The 16,267-nt window shown below is 70.5% G+C and overlaps 1 protein-coding gene across 4 annotated transcripts in view; it reads left to right on the top strand.

Moving 5' to 3' along the window:
* Positions 1 to 16,267, top strand: part of VAV2 (vav guanine nucleotide exchange factor 2) — a 122,147-nt gene that overhangs the window by 92,338 nt on the left and 13,542 nt on the right. For 2 of the 4 annotated variants that reach the window (XM_089322350.1, XM_089322355.1), the window contains 14 exons: positions 129 to 197; positions 1,230 to 1,330; positions 1,887 to 1,986; positions 2,586 to 2,681; positions 3,760 to 3,828; positions 4,722 to 4,808; positions 6,614 to 6,699; positions 7,011 to 7,143; positions 7,702 to 7,716; positions 8,489 to 8,598; positions 10,852 to 10,953; positions 12,013 to 12,101; positions 15,459 to 15,475; positions 15,998 to 16,019. In XM_089322350.1, coding sequence (XP_089178476.1) covers positions 129 to 197; positions 1,230 to 1,330; positions 1,887 to 1,986; positions 2,586 to 2,681; positions 3,760 to 3,828; positions 4,722 to 4,808; positions 6,614 to 6,699; positions 7,011 to 7,143; positions 7,702 to 7,716; positions 8,489 to 8,598; positions 10,852 to 10,953; positions 12,013 to 12,101; positions 15,459 to 15,475; positions 15,998 to 16,019 — 1,096 coding nt within the window. The remainder of the gene's footprint in view (positions 1 to 128; positions 198 to 1,229; positions 1,331 to 1,886; positions 1,987 to 2,585; positions 2,682 to 3,759; positions 3,829 to 4,721; positions 4,809 to 6,613; positions 6,700 to 7,010; positions 7,144 to 7,701; positions 7,717 to 8,488; positions 8,599 to 10,851; positions 10,954 to 12,012; positions 12,102 to 15,458; positions 15,476 to 15,997; positions 16,020 to 16,267) is intronic. The other 2 variants (XM_089322359.1, XM_089322368.1) reach the window with 1 other exon arrangement.

Genomic DNA, 16,267 nt, shown 5'->3' with positions numbered 1-16,267 from the left:
CTGCACCCCTGTGCACAGTCCCCACGCACTGTCCAGCAGTCCTCGGGTGCCCCAGCCTGCGTGGCCGTCCCTCCAGGGCCCTGCCTGGGTGGGAGGGGCCTGAGTGGAAGTCTCGTTCTCTCCTCCAGAACTACATGAGCCCCCTGCGACTGGTGCTGAGCCCTGCGGACATGGCCGCCGTCTTCATCAACCTGGAGGTGAGGGTCCAGGCACCGTCTCTGGGGCCCCGGGGTGTCCCTGCCAGCTGCCCTCCCCCAGGGGGGCAGGGTTTCTGGGCGTGGCCTGGGAGCCGCTGTGTACGCCAGCTGGGGTGAAGTGGCCCAGGTGCCCACGGCCCTGGCAGGGGCACTGGAGCCCCCCGAGGGCCCAGAGGGAGGGAGATCAGTCCGTCCGCACCTTGGAGCGGACCCCGCCTGCCCCGTGGGTGTCGGCACCTCTGGACGGCAGGCGAGCCCCTGGGGGACATGCCCGTGCCGTGGGCGACAGGGCAGACCGCGTGTGGGTAGGCTTCCTCCCAGGGCTGTTCCTGGCTCTTCCCCCAGCCTCTGGTCAGTGGCAGGGGTGGGCTCTGGTCCCCAGGCCCCAGACGAGGCCGGCCCAGACCCCAGGGCGTCTCACTCTCTGTCCCCCTCCGGGCGAGCCGGGGACTGCAGACAGAAGTGAGGCCGGAGGCGGAGGGGGGGCCCCGGTGCTGCCTGCTGGACACCTGTGCCCCAGGCCGAGCTCCGTGGGCCGGGAGGGCCTGGGCCTTCCTACGAATGGAGGCCGTGCTCCGTCCCCTGGGACAGCCTCCGTGTGGTCTGTGGGGGGCCCAGACCCAGAACGCGCCCAGAGCTGTGACGCCGGCACTGGGGGGGCTCGGGTTCCGCCCAGTGCCCTCGTCTCGCGTGCTGTCGGGAGCTGCGCCCCCGCCCCGGCCTGGCCTGGGCCCTGCTCAGGGTCCACCCAGTGCCCTGCTGGGAGCTGTGCACACCCCCGGGCCTGGCCTGGCCCCGCTCAGGTTCCGCCCAGTGCCCTCGTCTCGCGTGCTGTCGGGAGCTGCGCCCCCGCCCCGGCCTGGCCTGGGCCCTGCTCAGGGTCCACCCAGTGCCCTGCTGGGAGCTGTGCACACCCCCGGGCCTGGCCTGGCCCCGCTCAGGTTCCGCCCAGTGCCCTCGTCTCGCGTGCTGTCGGGAGCTGCGCCCCCGCCCCGGCCTGGCCCCGCTCAGGTGCTCCCCGCCCCTCCCCAGGACCTGATCAAGGTGCACCACAGTTTCCTACGGGCCATCGACGTGTCCATGCTGGCAGGGGGCAGCACGCTGGCCAGGGTCTTCCTGGACTTCAAGGAGAGGTGAGAGGCCGCCCGGCCGGCCGTCCGCAGAGCCGCAGGAGAGCCCTGGGGGCCGAGGTGGGCGGCTCTCTGCCCCAGACCCAGCCTGGGGGCGCCCGTGGGGGCCCGGAGCCCCCCCGCCATGTCTCACTGGTGGGGCGCTGGTGGCTGTGCTGATCAGCCCATCATAGCGCGCCTGCCGCTTCTGACGCCAGACGGGACCCAGAGCGCCCCTGGGCAGGTCTGAGCGGGGGCCCGGGGCCGTGCGGCGCTGGCGCTGGCTGGTCCACTGCTGGGTGACGAGCGGGCCCTGCTCGTGTGCCCGTGGAGGTGACCAGGGCCAGAGTGGGGGACGTCCCTCCTCCCCAGTGTGGCCCTCTGCAGGGGGTGGGGGGCCTGAGCCCCAGAACCACAGAGGGGCTCCTCGGGCCGGGGAGCGCGGGGGGCCTGCGGGAGGGGACGAGCCGCGTGTGCGGGGCTGGCTCAGGCGGGCCCACCCGCGGGGGCGGGAACCGGGCTCCGCCGTGCGTGCGTATGTGTGGTACACGCGTGTGTTCACGCACGTGTGCCCGTCCAGACTCCTGATCTACGGGGAGTACTGCAGCCACATGGAACACGCCCAGCACACGCTGAACCAGCTGCTGGCCAGCCGGGAGGACTTCCGGCAGAAAGTGGAGGTAGGGGCTCCCCTGCCCGTGGGGTCGGGGGGCAGCGTGGCGTGGAGGCTGCGCCAAGGCCCGGCCCACCCTGCGGGGAGGGGTAGGGATGGGGGAGGGGGTGGGGGTCCCGGGGGCAGCATGGAGGCTGCCCGCCTGTGGGGAGGGGTGGGGGAGGGGGTGGGGGTCCCGGGGGCAGCGTGGAGGCTGCCCGCCTGTGGGGAGGGGTGGGGAGGGGGTCCGTGGCCCCTTTGTTTTCTGCTAAGCTGAGGAGGGCTGGGTGGAGCCACAGCAGGGCCCGGACCCCCCCCAGCTCAGTGAGGAGCTGTCACCCTTGACCCCGGCCTCTGCTGACCCCGGAGGGGCCCGCGTGGCTTTGGCTGGGGGCTCTGGGGCCGCCCTGGCCCCGTCCTCAGCGTGGGCCCAGGCCCCTCTGGCCTGACCCCACTGGCCTGAGTTCAGGGCTCAGACCTCCCCTGCCGGCCAGGCCAGTGGCGGGCGGGCGGGTGGGTGCGGGGCCGTGGGGCCAGGCCAGTGGCGGGCGGGGTGAGTGCGAGGCCGCCGTGGGGCCCGGGCTGTCCCCGGGAGGGCTCCCTCAGCCCCGCCGCTGTCCGTGCCAGGAGTGCACCCTGAAGGTCCAGGACGGGAAGTTCAAGCTGCAGGACCTGCTGGTCGTCCCCATGCAGAGGGTCCTCAAGTACCACCTGCTCCTCAAGGTGGGCGCAGGGCTGGGCGGGGTGGCGGAGCCCCGGTGGGCGGGGCCTGAGCACACGGAGGGAGGGAGTCTGTGCAGGGCTGGGCTTCGTGGCGGCGCCCCCTGGTGGGCGGGGCCAGAGCACACGGTGCAGGGAGGGAGGCTGTGCAGGGCTGGGCGTCGTGGCAGCGCCCCCTGGTGGGCAGGGCCGGAGCACACGGTGCAGGGAGGGAGGCTGTGCAGGGCTGGGCAGGGCCAGCAGCGCCCCCTGGTGGGCGGGGCTGGAGCACACGGTGCAGGGAGGGAGTCTGCGCAGGGCTGGGCGTCGTGGCAGCGCCCCCTGGTGGGCGGGGCTGGAGCACACGGTGCAGGGAGGGAGGCTGTGCAGGGCCGCCCGGCTCTCCGGGCCCGGGCCACACACTGGGATCGCGGCGCAGGCGCACAGGAAAGCAGAAAGGCGTCCCCGGGGCCGGCACCACGGTCCAGCGGCTCGAGCTCAGGTGCTGGCCACTCTGCTCCTGACCCAGCGCCCTGCCACAGAGCCTGGGGGGCAGCGGAAGGTGGCCCAATCCCTGGCCCCTGCCACCTGCGTGGGAGACCCAGATGGAGCCCCTGACTCCTGGCTTCGGCCTGGCCCAGCCCTGGTCACTGCGGTCATTTGGGGAGTGACCCAGTGGACAGAGGCCCTCTCTCTCCCTCTCTCTCTGTCGCTCTCAAATAAACACAGATAAATCTTACAATCAGAAGCCAAGCGTCCTCCGGCCGGGAGTCAGGGGCTCTGGACCGGGCGACGTAACTCCCTCTGGGCTTTCTGGTGGCCACGGCCTGCGGGCAGCGTTGGCCCGGGAGTGGAGGTTCCGACGTCGGCGCAGTGCTGTGCGTCCTGCTGCCTGAGTGTCCCTCTGCCCAGCCACGGGGTGACGAGACGTGGGTGCCCCTGGCGTGAGGGGTCCCGCCTGTGCAGCCAGCAGGGCCTGGGTCGGCAGGCGGGCTGGCTGTGTCCGCGGGCCTCGCTCTGTGCACACCCCGTCCCGAGCGGCGGCGAGGGCAGCGGCCGGGACCCCTGGGCGCTGACGCTTCCCTCCCCCCACCCCCTGCAGGAACTTCTGAGCCATTCTGCCGACCGGCCCGAGAGGCAGCAGCTCAAGGAGGCCCTGGAAGCCATGCAGGTGGGTGCGGGCCGGGCAGGGAGCAGCCCTGACCAGCGGCGACGGCGGGCGATTCCCTGGGGTCACAAGAGGCCAGGCAGGGGCAGGAGGGCGAGGGCACGGGAGGTGGCAGGAGCGTGCCGGCCCCCGAGGGCCCGGAGCCCCGAGCCGGCCGAGAGCCACTCCTGCCTGCCCCGCTGCCGCCCCCAGTGCCCAGCAGGGCCATCCTGCCGTGGGGCCCCGAGCCTCTGGGAGTCTCTCCCTCCCTCGGAACGCCAGGGGACCAGGAAGCGGCCCCTTGTGCCCTGGGCGTGCGCCGGCCTTCCTGGCAGCGGGCAGTGGGGTTCTCCAGGAAGACGGACGGGGTCTGGAGGCGGGAACGCCGGACCCCCGGCCGGCCCAGCCTCTTGCATTCTGGGGATTTCCACGGCTCTCATGACCGCGGGGAGGGCTTTGGGCTCTGTGGCCAGGAGGCTGCACTTTCTGACGGAGGTGGGCACTGCCCCCTGGTGGCCGGCGCGAGGGTTGCAGCGCGGTGGACAGGTGCAGGGCAGGACCGTCCACACTAAAGGGCCTTGCTGGTCTCCTGCCCCACCCAGGCTGTGACGGACGCGGGAGGGGGACAGGGGGCGTGGCCTCTTGGTTGGCGGGGTTCCCACGCGTGAGAGAGTGGCTGGCCCAGGTCTGGCGGGCTCTGTGGCCTGCGTGGCTGACACAGGGCTGTTCCACGCTCACTCTGGAGCGGGCCATGCGGTGGGCGGGACGCACCGGGGTTTAGCGTCATCGCCCCGTGTGCACCTGGAGTCCCCGGCCTCCCGCGTGCCTTAGTTTCCCCGCTGGCCTGTGGTGCGGCGGGGAGGGTGGGCCGGCCCCCGCGGCCGCCGGCTCGGGCGCTCACGCCGGTGTGGTTCCAGGACCTGGCCATGCACATAAACGAGATGAAGCGGGACAAGGAGACCTTGAAGAAGATCAGCGAGTTCCAGAGCTCCATCGAGAACCTGGTGAGCGCGCGGCCTCGGGCCTCCGTGTGGGGCATCGAGAACCTGGTGAGCGCGCGGCCTCGGGCCTCCGTGTGGGGCATCGAGAACCTGGTGAGCGCGGCCTCGGGCCCCCGTGTGGGGCATCGAGAACCTGGTGAGCGCGGCGGCCTCCGGCCTCCGTGTGGGGCATCGAGAACCTGGTGAGCGCGGCGGCCTCCGGCCTCCGTGTGGGGCATCGAGAACCTGGTGAGCGCGCGGCCTCGGGCCCCCGTGTGGGGAAGCCACGAGCCGCGTGCCTGGCCCGGCGGCCCCGGCCTCAGCCCAGAGAGCGCGGGGGCTGACGCCTGCCTCCTGTGCACGGCCGAGCAGAGCCGGGGCTGCCCGCCGCTGGTGTCCAGCTCCGGTGCCAGGCCCCTGCGTCCGTGCTTTGGCCCGTTTTAGTGGCCTCGGGCTCCCTGAGTCCACGGGCAGGGCCGTGGCCCCCCTGCTCCCAGGGGGGCAGTGGACAGTGGTCCTGGGTGGGCGGGGCCAGCAGCTGCCCCTCCCACCTCCTCTTCCCCTCAGCCTCTCTGACTCTTCCTGGGGCCGCCTCCCCCTCCTGCTCCCTCAGGCTCAGGCCGGGACGTCCGGCGGTCACCCGGCTCTGCTTGGGGGGAGAAGCCGTGCGTCGCAGCGGCCGCCACGTCTGGGTCTGTGCCGGCCACCGCCAGCCTCGGCGGGGCCTGACTCCACCTTCCCCACCTGGGCGCTGCCGCCTGCACCCGCCCAGGTCGCGCCGGCTTCGGAACCACTGGTTCTGCGCCAGCATTTCCACTCGCGGCCGTGCGCACGCTCAGAGCAGCTTGGCCACGCCGAGCCGAGTGAGGGCGGCACGCCCAGGCCGGCACCCGGCGCCCGCTCGCCGGGATCAGAGACCACAGGAACAAGTGATGCTGGCGAAACCCCGGCACGGAGAGCCCGGGCCGCGGCTGCTGCCGGAGGGCACCCCCTTTCCCTCCTGCTCAGACGCGGGATGCCACGGGCAGAGGCCGCCGGGGCCCCGGGCGCCGACGCTGACCCGCCGGCCCCTCGCTGGCCCTTGGGGGCGTCCAGCACTGTGCGTGACCGGTGTTGCTTTTTTGTTTTCCTGCCTGTGTCATCCTTGTCCACTGAACAGCAAGAACGAGACAGCAGTGTTCGGGACGGGAGGGGTCATGTGTTCCTGGGACGAGGCTCGGGTGCTTCCTTCCCCGTGGCGGGCGAAGACCCTGCCTCGGTCCTGTGCCCTTAGAGGGAGGGGACTCGGGGCCTGGAGTCTGCCCCCAAGCAGGTGCAGGCCCCGCCCCTTCCCGCAGGGAACGCAGAGCGGGTGGGAGGGACACGGCCGCCCTGTGCCTCCGCCTGCACCTGCGTGCTGTGCGAGCCACGGGCGCACCTCGGGGAGCCCCCGCCTGCGTGGAGATGCCGGCAGAATCAGCCTGAGCTGCCGGTGAGCCAGCCGGGGTGCAGACCCGTAGCCGCCTCCCTCGGCTCTGCCGCCCTGGCTTCTTAGGCTCCGCCTGTTTCCTTCCAAGCCGGGCCTGTTCCGGGCCCGCACAACGGCGCCCTGTCACTGCGGCCGGGCCGTCAATGGCTCCTTGTTCCCCAGCTGGACGGAGCCCTGCGGGGCTGGCCGGGCGGCGGGGGCCGTGGCCAGGCAGAGCCGTGGGGCTCAAGCCGCCTGCAGCAGCCAGGAGCTGGCACGGGCGCACCTCCGCTCCTCCTGCCGTGAGCCCTGGCCCTGGGCGTGTGCCCCCTGCCCGGGCCCGGCCCACGTGGGGCTGACGGCCCTGTCCTTCCCTCCCCAGCAAGTGAAGCTGGAGGAGTTCGGGCGGCCCAAGATCGACGGGGAGCTGAAGGTGCGGTCCATAGTGAACCACACCAAGCAGGACAGGTGAGTCCTGGGCGAGCGGGGCCTCCGTGCCGAGGGCGGCGACACAGCAGCCGCGCTGGGCTGGGCGGGGCTGGGAGCCGTGCCGGGGAGACCCCAGTGCGTTATTGCAGAGTGGCTGCTGGGGCCGGCGAGCGAGAGCTGGGGCGCAGCAGGTTCGGGGCCTCGTCGGGGACCGGGGCTGGGAGGGAGCCCAGGCAGCCGCTGGCCTCGGCACAGCTCCCAGGCGCTGGCTCGGGCCGCCCCGTGCACCTGGGCAGGTCCCGCCGCGGCGTTCGAGCCGCGCTGACGACTCCCGGCGCCGCCCGGGCCAGGTACCTGTTCCTGTTCGACAAGGTGGTGATCGTCTGCAAGAGGCGGGGCTACAGCTACGAGCTCAAGGAGGTCATCGAGCTGCTGTTCCACAAGATGACCGACGACCCCATGAACAACAGGGACATCAAGAAGGTGCGCCAGCCGCGGCCCGGCAGCGGGGCCCGGGGCCCAGCGCAAGTGGAGCTCAGGCCCACCCCGGTCCTGGCCAGGGTCCCCGGGCCCGGTCCTCCCCAGGGCGTGGGCACAGCAGGGCCCAGCGCCCCACGGAGGAGGCTCAGGCCCCTCAGCCTTGGCTTCCGACCTTGGCCGGTCCGGCTCCGGCCGTGTCGCCCCTTAGCGAGCAGCGCCCGTGCCGGGAGGGGTGGGCGCTCTGGCTCTGGCTGATGGGGCAGGGGCAGGGGCATGGCAAGGGGACCGCGGCTCTTCGGGGCGGGGGCACGGCCGCAGGGTTCAGCTCAGACTCTGCACACAGCACTGCAGCACCTACTGTGCACAGCACCGGGCCGGGTGTGCGGTCCGGGAGCCGGCTGTAGCAGGTGCAGGCCCAGTGGGAGCTGGGTGGCCTCCCAGCCCAGAGGCAGAGACCGCGCTGGTCCCAGAGACGTGGCCTGGGGTCCCGGCCTCCCATGCCGCCCCCTCCCCGGGCTGCGGCATAACCACCTTCTCTCCCCTCCCCCTCATGCTTCCCAGTCTCACGGGAAAATGGTAAGCACCTGGCCCCTCCCCGCCTGCTCCCGGATCCCAGCGCCTGGCGCCTGGCGCAGGCCCTTCCTGCCCGGGCTGGGCCGGGGGCTCTGGGTGGGCCCAAGAGGGGCCCGGCCACGGTTTCCGCCCTCTTCCTCCCCGTGGTGTCTCGGTCAGGAAGATGACTGCACAGAGCCGTGCCCGTGCCGCAGCGGGGGGAGGAAACCCCACACCGGAGGGGCTGCTGGGCTCCCGGCCTCCGCCCTCTGACCCCGCCTCGTGCCCGGCCTGGCTGGGGGCTCCCGGGCCCGTGGCCGCCCTCTGCCTTCACGGGTGCAGAGAAGGGAGTTTCGTGGCGTCAGTCCTGGGGAGGAGGTAGAGGGACAGGCAGCCCCAGGGGGGCCCTGGCCGAGCAGCCGTGACCTCCGCTGGGGGCACGTCCTTGGAGGGCCGAGGCTGTCTCGGGGGCCTGCACAGGCACACAGGCACAGCGGGCATCCTTGCACACACACGCCACGCCCGCGTGCATGTGCGCAACACAGCAGGACACGTGCCCGCGCAGGCACCAGTGCACACACGTGATACCGCGTGCTCGCACACTCGCGGGAGGCCTACGCGCCTGGACACGGGTGCACGTGCGTAGACACCCGTAGCACACGCAGGAGACCCACGGGCACGGGCACCCGGGCCAGCACGTGCATTCGGCGCTGCGGGAGCGAGCGCGTGCACACGGGAGGGCTGCGCGCGGACACGTGGCCCGTGCCGTGGCAAGTGACGTGTGGCCGCCCTGCAGTGGTCCTTCGGCTTCTACCTGATCCACCTGCAAGGCAAGCAGGGCTTCCAGCTCTTCTGCAAGACGGAGGACATGAAGAGGAGGTGGATGGAGCAGTTCGAGATGGCCATGTGAGTGGGGGCGGGGCAGGGGGCAGGGCAGGGGCGGCCATGTGAGTGGGGGGGTGGGGGTGGGGCAGGGGCGGCCATGTAAGCGGGGGGGGGGACGGGGCGGGAGGGCAGGGGGTGGCCATGTGAGCGGGGGGGGCAGGGGGCGGGGCAGGGGGTAGCCATGTGAGCGGGGGCGGGGCAGGGGGTGGCCATGTCAGCAGGCAGGGACGGGGCCCCGGGGACCCTGGGCGGGAGGGCAGGGGGAGGAGGGGGCTGACAGACTCGTTCTGGGGGCCTGTGGGGCCTGCCCTACCTCGGGGGCTCCTCACAAGGGGCGTCCCGCAGCAGCCCTGGGCGCTCGGGCCTCCTGCCGAGGTGGCCCTGCTGCCACCAGTCTAAACTGGGGGGGGGGCGCCGAGAGGGTCCCTAGAGGGTGGGGGTGGCTGCGCCCGCCTCCCTGGCCTCTTCCTGCTGGGCAGATGCAGATGGGAGGGGCTGGGCTAGGACGCTGCCGGCCGGGTCACAGGGGCCTCGGCTGGCAGAGCCCCGGGCAGCTGCTTCCCGGCCCCCGGTTTCCGTGGGTTGTCGTTTCTGTCGCGACAATGGCCAGAGTGGCGGGAGCGTCTTTTCCCGCACGGAGCCCCGCCCCGCCTGCCTGGCCTGCATCCCTGTGGGGCCCCCGACCGACATCGCGGCGTGGACAGTGTGGATGCCAGCACAGCCCGGGAGGACCGCAGGGTGCCCAGCGGGGGCTGGAGCGCGGCGTCTGTCTGGACTTAGGAAGTTCAAGTGGACGTGGGTGGCCCCTTCCTCCGGGGGACGTCCCGAGACCCCCAGGGATGCCTGAAGCCATGGTTGGGCCCAGGCCTCCGTCAGCAGTGCCTTCTGCACCTGGTGCCTGACAGCACCAGAAGTAATGAGTGACGGGCACCTGTCAGTCACACGAAGGGCACCCGTCAGTCACGACGGACACCTGCCAGTCACACGACGGACACCCGTCACACAATGGACACCGGTCAGTCACACGACGGGTACCTGTCAGTCATGACGGACACCTGTCAATCACATGACGGACACATGTCAGTCACGACCGACACCCGTCAGTCACACTACGGACACCTGTCAGTCACACGACGGGCACCTGTCACAATGGGCACCTGTCAGTCACATGAAGGGCACCTGTCAGTCACACGACAGACACCCGTCAGTCATGATGGACACCTGCCAGTCACACGAAGGGCACCTGTCAGTCACATGATGGACACCCGTCAGTCACACGACGGACACCTGTCAGTCACACGAAGGGCACCTGTCAATCACGACGGACACCCGTCACACGACGGACACCCATCAGTCACACGATGGACACCGGTCAGTCACACGATGGGTACCTGTCAGTCATGATGGACACCTGTCAATCACATGACGGATACATGTCAGTCACGACGGACACCCGTCAGTCACACGAAGGGCACCTGTCAGTCACATGATGGACACCTGTCAGTCACACGACGGGCACCTGTCACGACGGGCACCCATCAGTCACATGATGGGCACCTGTCAGTCATGACAGACACCTGTCAGTCACACGACGGACACCTGTCAGTCACACGAAGGGCACCTGTCAATCACGACGGACACCCATCACACGACGGACACCCGTCAGTCACACGATGGACACCGGTCAGTCACACGACGGGTACCTGTCAGTCATGATGGACACCTGTCAATCACATGACGGACACATGTCAGTCACGACCGACACCCGTCAGTCACACGAAGGGCACCTGTCAGTCACATGATGGACACCTGTCAGTCACACGACGGGCACCTGTCACGACGGGCACCCATCAGTCACATGATGGGCACCTGTCAGTCATGACAGACACCTGTCAGTCACACGATGGGCACCTGTCAGTCACACGACAGACACCCATCTCTGCCGGTGCCTGTGACTCGGGCACGAGCTCGCCGAAGCCGGCACAGTCGGCTGGCGCGTTATTCATTTCTGGGATTTTCCGTGCGATGGTTCCTGAGCGGCGCCGCGGCAGGCGCGGGCCCGGAGATGCCAGAACAGCGGCCTTCCGGGAGGTTCTGCCGGGCTGGCCCTGCCGCACCTCTGTTCAGCCCTCAGCTGCCTGCGGGGAGCCCGCCCTGCGCCGGCCCTGACGTCCTGACGCCCGGACGCCCTGCGCCGGCCCTGACGCCCTGACGCCCGGGTGGTTCGCGGGGCTCGGGGCCCGTGACGGCGGCTCCTCTCCGTTCGCCCGCCAGGTCCAACATCAAGCCGGACAAGGCCAACGCCAACCACCACAGCTTCCAGATGTACACGTTCGACAAGGCCACCAGCTGCAAGGCCTGCAAGATGTTCCTCAGGTGCGTCCCCGCCGGCCACAGCCGTGTCCCACAGCCGGCTCCGCGTGTCCCACAGCCGGCTCCGCGTGTCCTCAGGTGGCGGGGGCTCCGCGTGTCCCACAGCCGGCTCCGCGTGTCCTCAGCCGGGCTCCGCGTGTCCCACAGCCGGCTCCGCGTGTCCCACAGCCGGGCTCCGCGTGTCCCACAGCCGGCTCCGCGTGTCCCACAGCCGGGCTCCGCGTGTCCCACAGCCGGCTCCGCGTGTCCCACAGCCGGCTCCGCGGGGGGCCACAGCCGGCTCCGCGTGTCCCACAGCCGGGCTCCGCGTGTCCCACAGCCGGCTCCGCGTGTCCCACAGCCGGGCTCCGCGTGTCCCACAGCCAGCTCCGCGTGTCCCACAGCCGGGCTCCGCGTGTCCTCAGCCGGGCTCCGCGTGTCCCACAGCCGGGCTCCGCGTGTCCCACAGCCGGCTCCGCGTGTCCCACAGCCAGGCTCCGCGTGTCCCACAGCCGGCTCCGCGTGTCCCACAGCCGGGCTCCATGTGTCCTCAGGTGGCGGGGGCTCCGCGGGGGGCCACAGCCGGGCTCCGCGTGTCCTCAGGTGGCGGGGGCTCCGCGTGTCCCACAGCCGGGCTCCGCGTGTCCTCAGGTGGCGGGGGCTCCGCGTGTCCCACAGCCGGGCTCCGCGTGTCCTCAGGTGGCGGGGGCTCCGCGTGTCCCACAGCCGGGCTCCGCGTGTCCTCAGGTGGCGGGGGCTCCGCGTGTCCCACAGCCCGGCTCCGCGTGTCCTCAGGTGGCGGGGGCTCCGCGTGTCCCACAGCCCGGCTCCGCGTGTCCTCAGGTGGCGGGGGCTCCGCGTGTCCCACAGCCGGGCTCCGCGTGTCCTCAGGTGGCGGGGGCTCCGCGTGTCCCACAGCCGGGCTCCGCGTGTCCTCAGGTGGCGGGGGCTCCGCGGGGGGCCGAGTGGCCGGGGCGTGTCCTCAGGTGGCGGGGTGGGGTGTGTCACCGGGGGGGCAGCCAGGCTGGGCAGGAGGGGCACTCAGCGCTCAGCCCCCTCCTCACCGCGCCCCGCCCTGTGTAGGGGCACTTTCTACCAGGGCTACCTGTGCACCAAGTGTGGGCTCGGCGCGCACAAGGAGTGCCTGGAGGTGATGCCAGCCTGCAGGATCAGTGAGTGCCAGCCCCGCCGGCCCCGCCGGCCCCGGTCCCCTCGCCCCGCCGGCCCCGCCAGCCCCGCCGGCCCCGGTCCCCTTGCCCCGCTGTGTCCTCGGCGCTCCCACCCCAGAGCCGGGCCTCCCAGCGTTCTCCCACAGGCCAGGGTCGAGGTCAGGAACGCGGGGCTCAGAGGGGAGACCCGGCCTCAGGTCCCACGCGGGAGGAGTCCCATCCTCTGCCTCTCTCTCTCCCACAAGCCCCGCCCCAGGCGTGTGCTGCTCCGCCCACCACATTCTATGCAGGTGCAGGGGGTTTCTGATCCCAGAGGGACCCAGGCATCGTCGCCCACACCCGGGCGTGCCCAGCTCCCCCATAGCAGCCTGCCCCACCCCAACACGTGCACGTTCCTGGTGCTGCCTTCCGGGCCGTGTGCCCCGGGAAGCCTGAGGCTCGGGAGCGGAAGAGGTGGAGCCTGCCTGGCACTGGCAGAGGCGGGGCGGCCTCCACGGCCCCTCTGGAGGGGACGCAGCTGAGGCCTTGCTGGGCGGCGTGAGGCGTCCCCGGGCAGGCAGTCCTGAGGTCTGGGGGCTCCGCTGAGTGCTGATCCGGGGGTGGGGGTGGGGCAGGGACCCAGACTTCCTTCTGCCGGCACAGCCCCGGGCAGAGGCGCCTGGGGGCCTTCAGGTGGGCGGCTGGAGGCTTACTAGGGGTTACTGGTGTTCAGGGGCCCCAGGTGTGCCCCCCTCGAGGTGGGGAGCAGGCCCCCTGCACCGCTCATGTGTGGGAGTCGGGGACGCGTCCAGGGGCGTCCGTCACCTCCATCCTCAGCCCCAGAACGTGAGGCTCGGGACCCTCAGCGCTGGTCTGAACGCCCCCCGGTGGAGCCCCCACTCCATGCAGAGCCCGCCTACCCACGCCTGGCCGCCGCGTCCCTGGACATTGTTTCTGGTGCCTGCGGGAGCCGCGGCTCAGCCTCGATGCCCCGCCCCGCCCCAGGAGCCCACTGGGCTGTGTCTCAGCCCTGCAGACCCCCAGTCTGCCCCCAGCTGGAAGACCACGGCCTGGTCACCCCCTTTGCCTGCCAACAGCGCCCTCTTGTGGCCGCATGCCCCTCACGCCCACGGCTGGCCACTCTCCATTTTTTTCATGTATTTTTTTAAATTTAAAAGTGACACGGGGGAGGGCAGAGATGAAGCGAGGAAAAGAACCCCCCCCCCCAGGCTTCTGCGGGAAGAACGGCCGCCAGCACCGCGGGGAAACTCAGGCTTGCCTTTTGGAATCGTCGGTCTTGGGGTCTATCCCGGGTTGTAACATCGTCACTCACTACCCAGAGAGGACTTGGGGAGTGTGGGGAGGGGGGAGGGGGAGGGGGGAGGGGGAGGGGGGAGGGGAGCCGCTCAGGCTGCCACTAGGCAGAGGCCATCACCCACCAAGCGTGACAGACACAGACACCTGCCCACACCTGCCCACACCTGCCCGCCCCCACACCTGCCCACACACCCGCCCACACCCATCCACACCTGCCCCGCCCACACCTGCCCACACACCTGCCCACACCTGCCCCCCCCACACCTGCCCACACACCCGCCTACACCTGCCCCCCCACACCTGCCCACATACCCGCCCACACCTGCCCCCCCACACCCAGTCGTCTTCCAGTCCTCTCTTCTTGGTGCTCCAGAGGACTTCAGACGGTTCACAGGAATGAAAGTGGAACCGAGTTTTCTTACTTGAGAGACGGGGCGAGTGCTCCTGCCCGCTGCTGCGCTCCCCAGAGGCCGGCCGTGGCCAGGGCTGGGCCAGCCAGAGCAGGGGTGGGAGCTGCAGCCGGGTCACCGCGGGGTGTGTGTGTGTGTGTGTGTGTGGCAGGGACCCATGTGTGAGCCAGCGCTGCCGCTCCAGGGCGCCGCTCGGCGGGAACCTAGAGCAGGAGCTGGGGCCGGCCTGGAGCCCGGCACCCCATAGCCTGGAACCAGGCACCCACAGCCTTGAGCCAGGCACCCACAGCCTTGCCTTGAGCCCAGCACCCACAGCCTTGCCTTGAACCCGGCACCCACGGGTTAACCGCTGTTCCTGAGAATTTTATTTTGGTGCAAAGAAGACAAGCCCTTGAGACCACGCGCAGTTTCCGTCACGGGACCCCGGGTGTAGGAGGGGCCTCTCGGAGCCCCGCCCCCAGCAGGTGTCAGCCAGATCCCAGGGGCCGTGCTCCCTGGAGGGGTCCCCTCCGCTGGGGGCTGCAGCCCCGTCCCAGCCGCTCCGAGCTGCTCCCCGGGCGGTGCCTCAGGCTGTGTCCTCCCCGGGCCTTGCCTGTGGCTGATGCAGGGGGTGCCTGTTCTGTGGGAGGTGCCCACTGCACTGCCCGGCCCCGCCCAGGCCCAGGGCTGTGTGCACTCAGGGTGGGGTCGGGCCAGAGCTGCTGAGATCTTGCTGTGTGCATGTGTGTACGTGTGAGGGTACACACGTGTGTGTGTGCATGTGCATGTGTGTGTGTCTGAGTATACACGCGTGTCCATGTGTTCGTGTGCACGTGTGTGTATGGGAATATACACGTGTCCATGCATTCGTGTGTGTTTGTGTGCATGTGTGTGTACATCCGTGTGTGTCCGTGTGTGTATGGGAGTATATGCATGTGTTCATGCGTTCGTGTGTGCGTGTGTCCATGTGTGTATGGGAGCATATACATGTGTCCATGCATTTGCGTGCATGTGTGTGCATGTGCACGTGCATCTGTGTGTGTCCGTGTGTGTATGGGAGTATATGTGTATTCATGCATTCTTGTGCACGTGTGTACATGTGTGCATGTGTGTATGGGAGCATATGCGTGTGTCCATGCATTCATTGTGCATGGGAGTGTACACGTGTGTCCATGCATTCGTGTGTGCACACGTGTGCATGTGTGGGCCTGTGCATGCGTGTGGCGGGAGGGTCCTCTCAGCTCTGCAGGTGGGCAGAGGAAGCTCAGCACCGTGTGTCTGAGACGTGTGACACGGGGCGTCCCTGTGATGGATCTTGGCCCCTGCCCCTGGCAGGCATTGCTAATCAACTGCAGAAAGCTCCTCTCGGGCCCCCCCTCCAGAGTGGCCCCTGCAGGAAGCCTGTTTGCCACCTCCGGCCAAGCCCTGCCCGAGAGCTCGGCCGCCCCAGGTCCAGAGCTCGGGGTCCGTGGGGGAAGCCGTGAGACAGGCACAGCCGCTGCCCGGTCCACACCTCTGTGACCCCCCAAACCAGCCGCCGTGTGGCGCCCCTCTTGGAGCTGGGCCCGGCCCCACTGCCGTAGTCGGGGGCCCCGCTGCAGTGGTCTGGGTCCCCGGTGCTGTGGCCGGGGCCAGGGGCTGGGGTCCGCCTGACTCTGCTTTGTTTCCTTTGCAGCGTCTCCTGCAGACCTGGTGAGTCCTCGCTGAGCCCTGAGGGAAGCCCCGTTGTCCTGCCCACCCAGCCCTGGGGGCTCCCCACGCCTTCTGTCCTCCCGTCCACGCCCCGAGGCTCCACCACAACCATGGGCGTGGCTCTGACCTACCCGCAACCCCCACCTGGCTCGGAGTCCACAGTTTGGCTGAACTGGGGACGGAGTCCCCGTGGCTACTTGTAGGGGAGGGACTTCATGCCCCCTTGAGTTCGGGGTCCTGTCACTCACCAGCACCCAAGGCCCCTCGAGCCTGGGGTCCGAGACGCCTCTGGGGGAGGGCAGGGTGTGGTCAGGGCGGGCTTCCTGGAGGAGGTGGGACACCCCTGAAGGTCAGAGTGGGCTGTTGCACGGGGAAGCGGAGCCACACGTGCCTGTGGGGTTGGGCCGTGCCCTGTGCCCCGCCCCTGCCTTGCGCCTCCTCTTGGGGGGGGAGGGGTCACGGTGGGTCCAGCGGCTGAGCACTCCCCTCCCTCATCCCTGCTGTCCATCCTTGTCCCCACAGGACTCCTCCGGAGCAGGGCCAGGTGAGAGCCGGGCGGGGGCACCTGGGAGGCGGGTGGGGCCCCATCGCGGACTGGCCTGAGCCCCTGCAGCCCCAGCGCTGTCCCCCCCTCCACGTGAGGGCTCCCGGCACAGCTCGGGAGGAAACCACGGCGGGTGCCGTCTACACAGCGCCGCGTCTGAGCGCGAGAGCTGCTGCCCTGGCGATGCCCCGTGTCCGTGTCCCGAGACCCGGGGAGGCCTGCGGTGGGGGCCATGGGGGCGTGGGCCC

This window comes from Oryctolagus cuniculus, chromosome 1 (assembly GCF_051225735.1).
Source record: "Oryctolagus cuniculus isolate XC-2025 breed Fujian yellow rabbit chromosome 1, ASM5122573v1, whole genome shotgun sequence".
In the NCBI taxonomy this organism is placed as follows: Eukaryota; Metazoa; Chordata; class Mammalia; order Lagomorpha; family Leporidae; genus Oryctolagus; species Oryctolagus cuniculus.
Note: the sequence above shows the minus strand (reverse complement) of the source record. Positions and strands in the feature narration are given on the sequence as shown.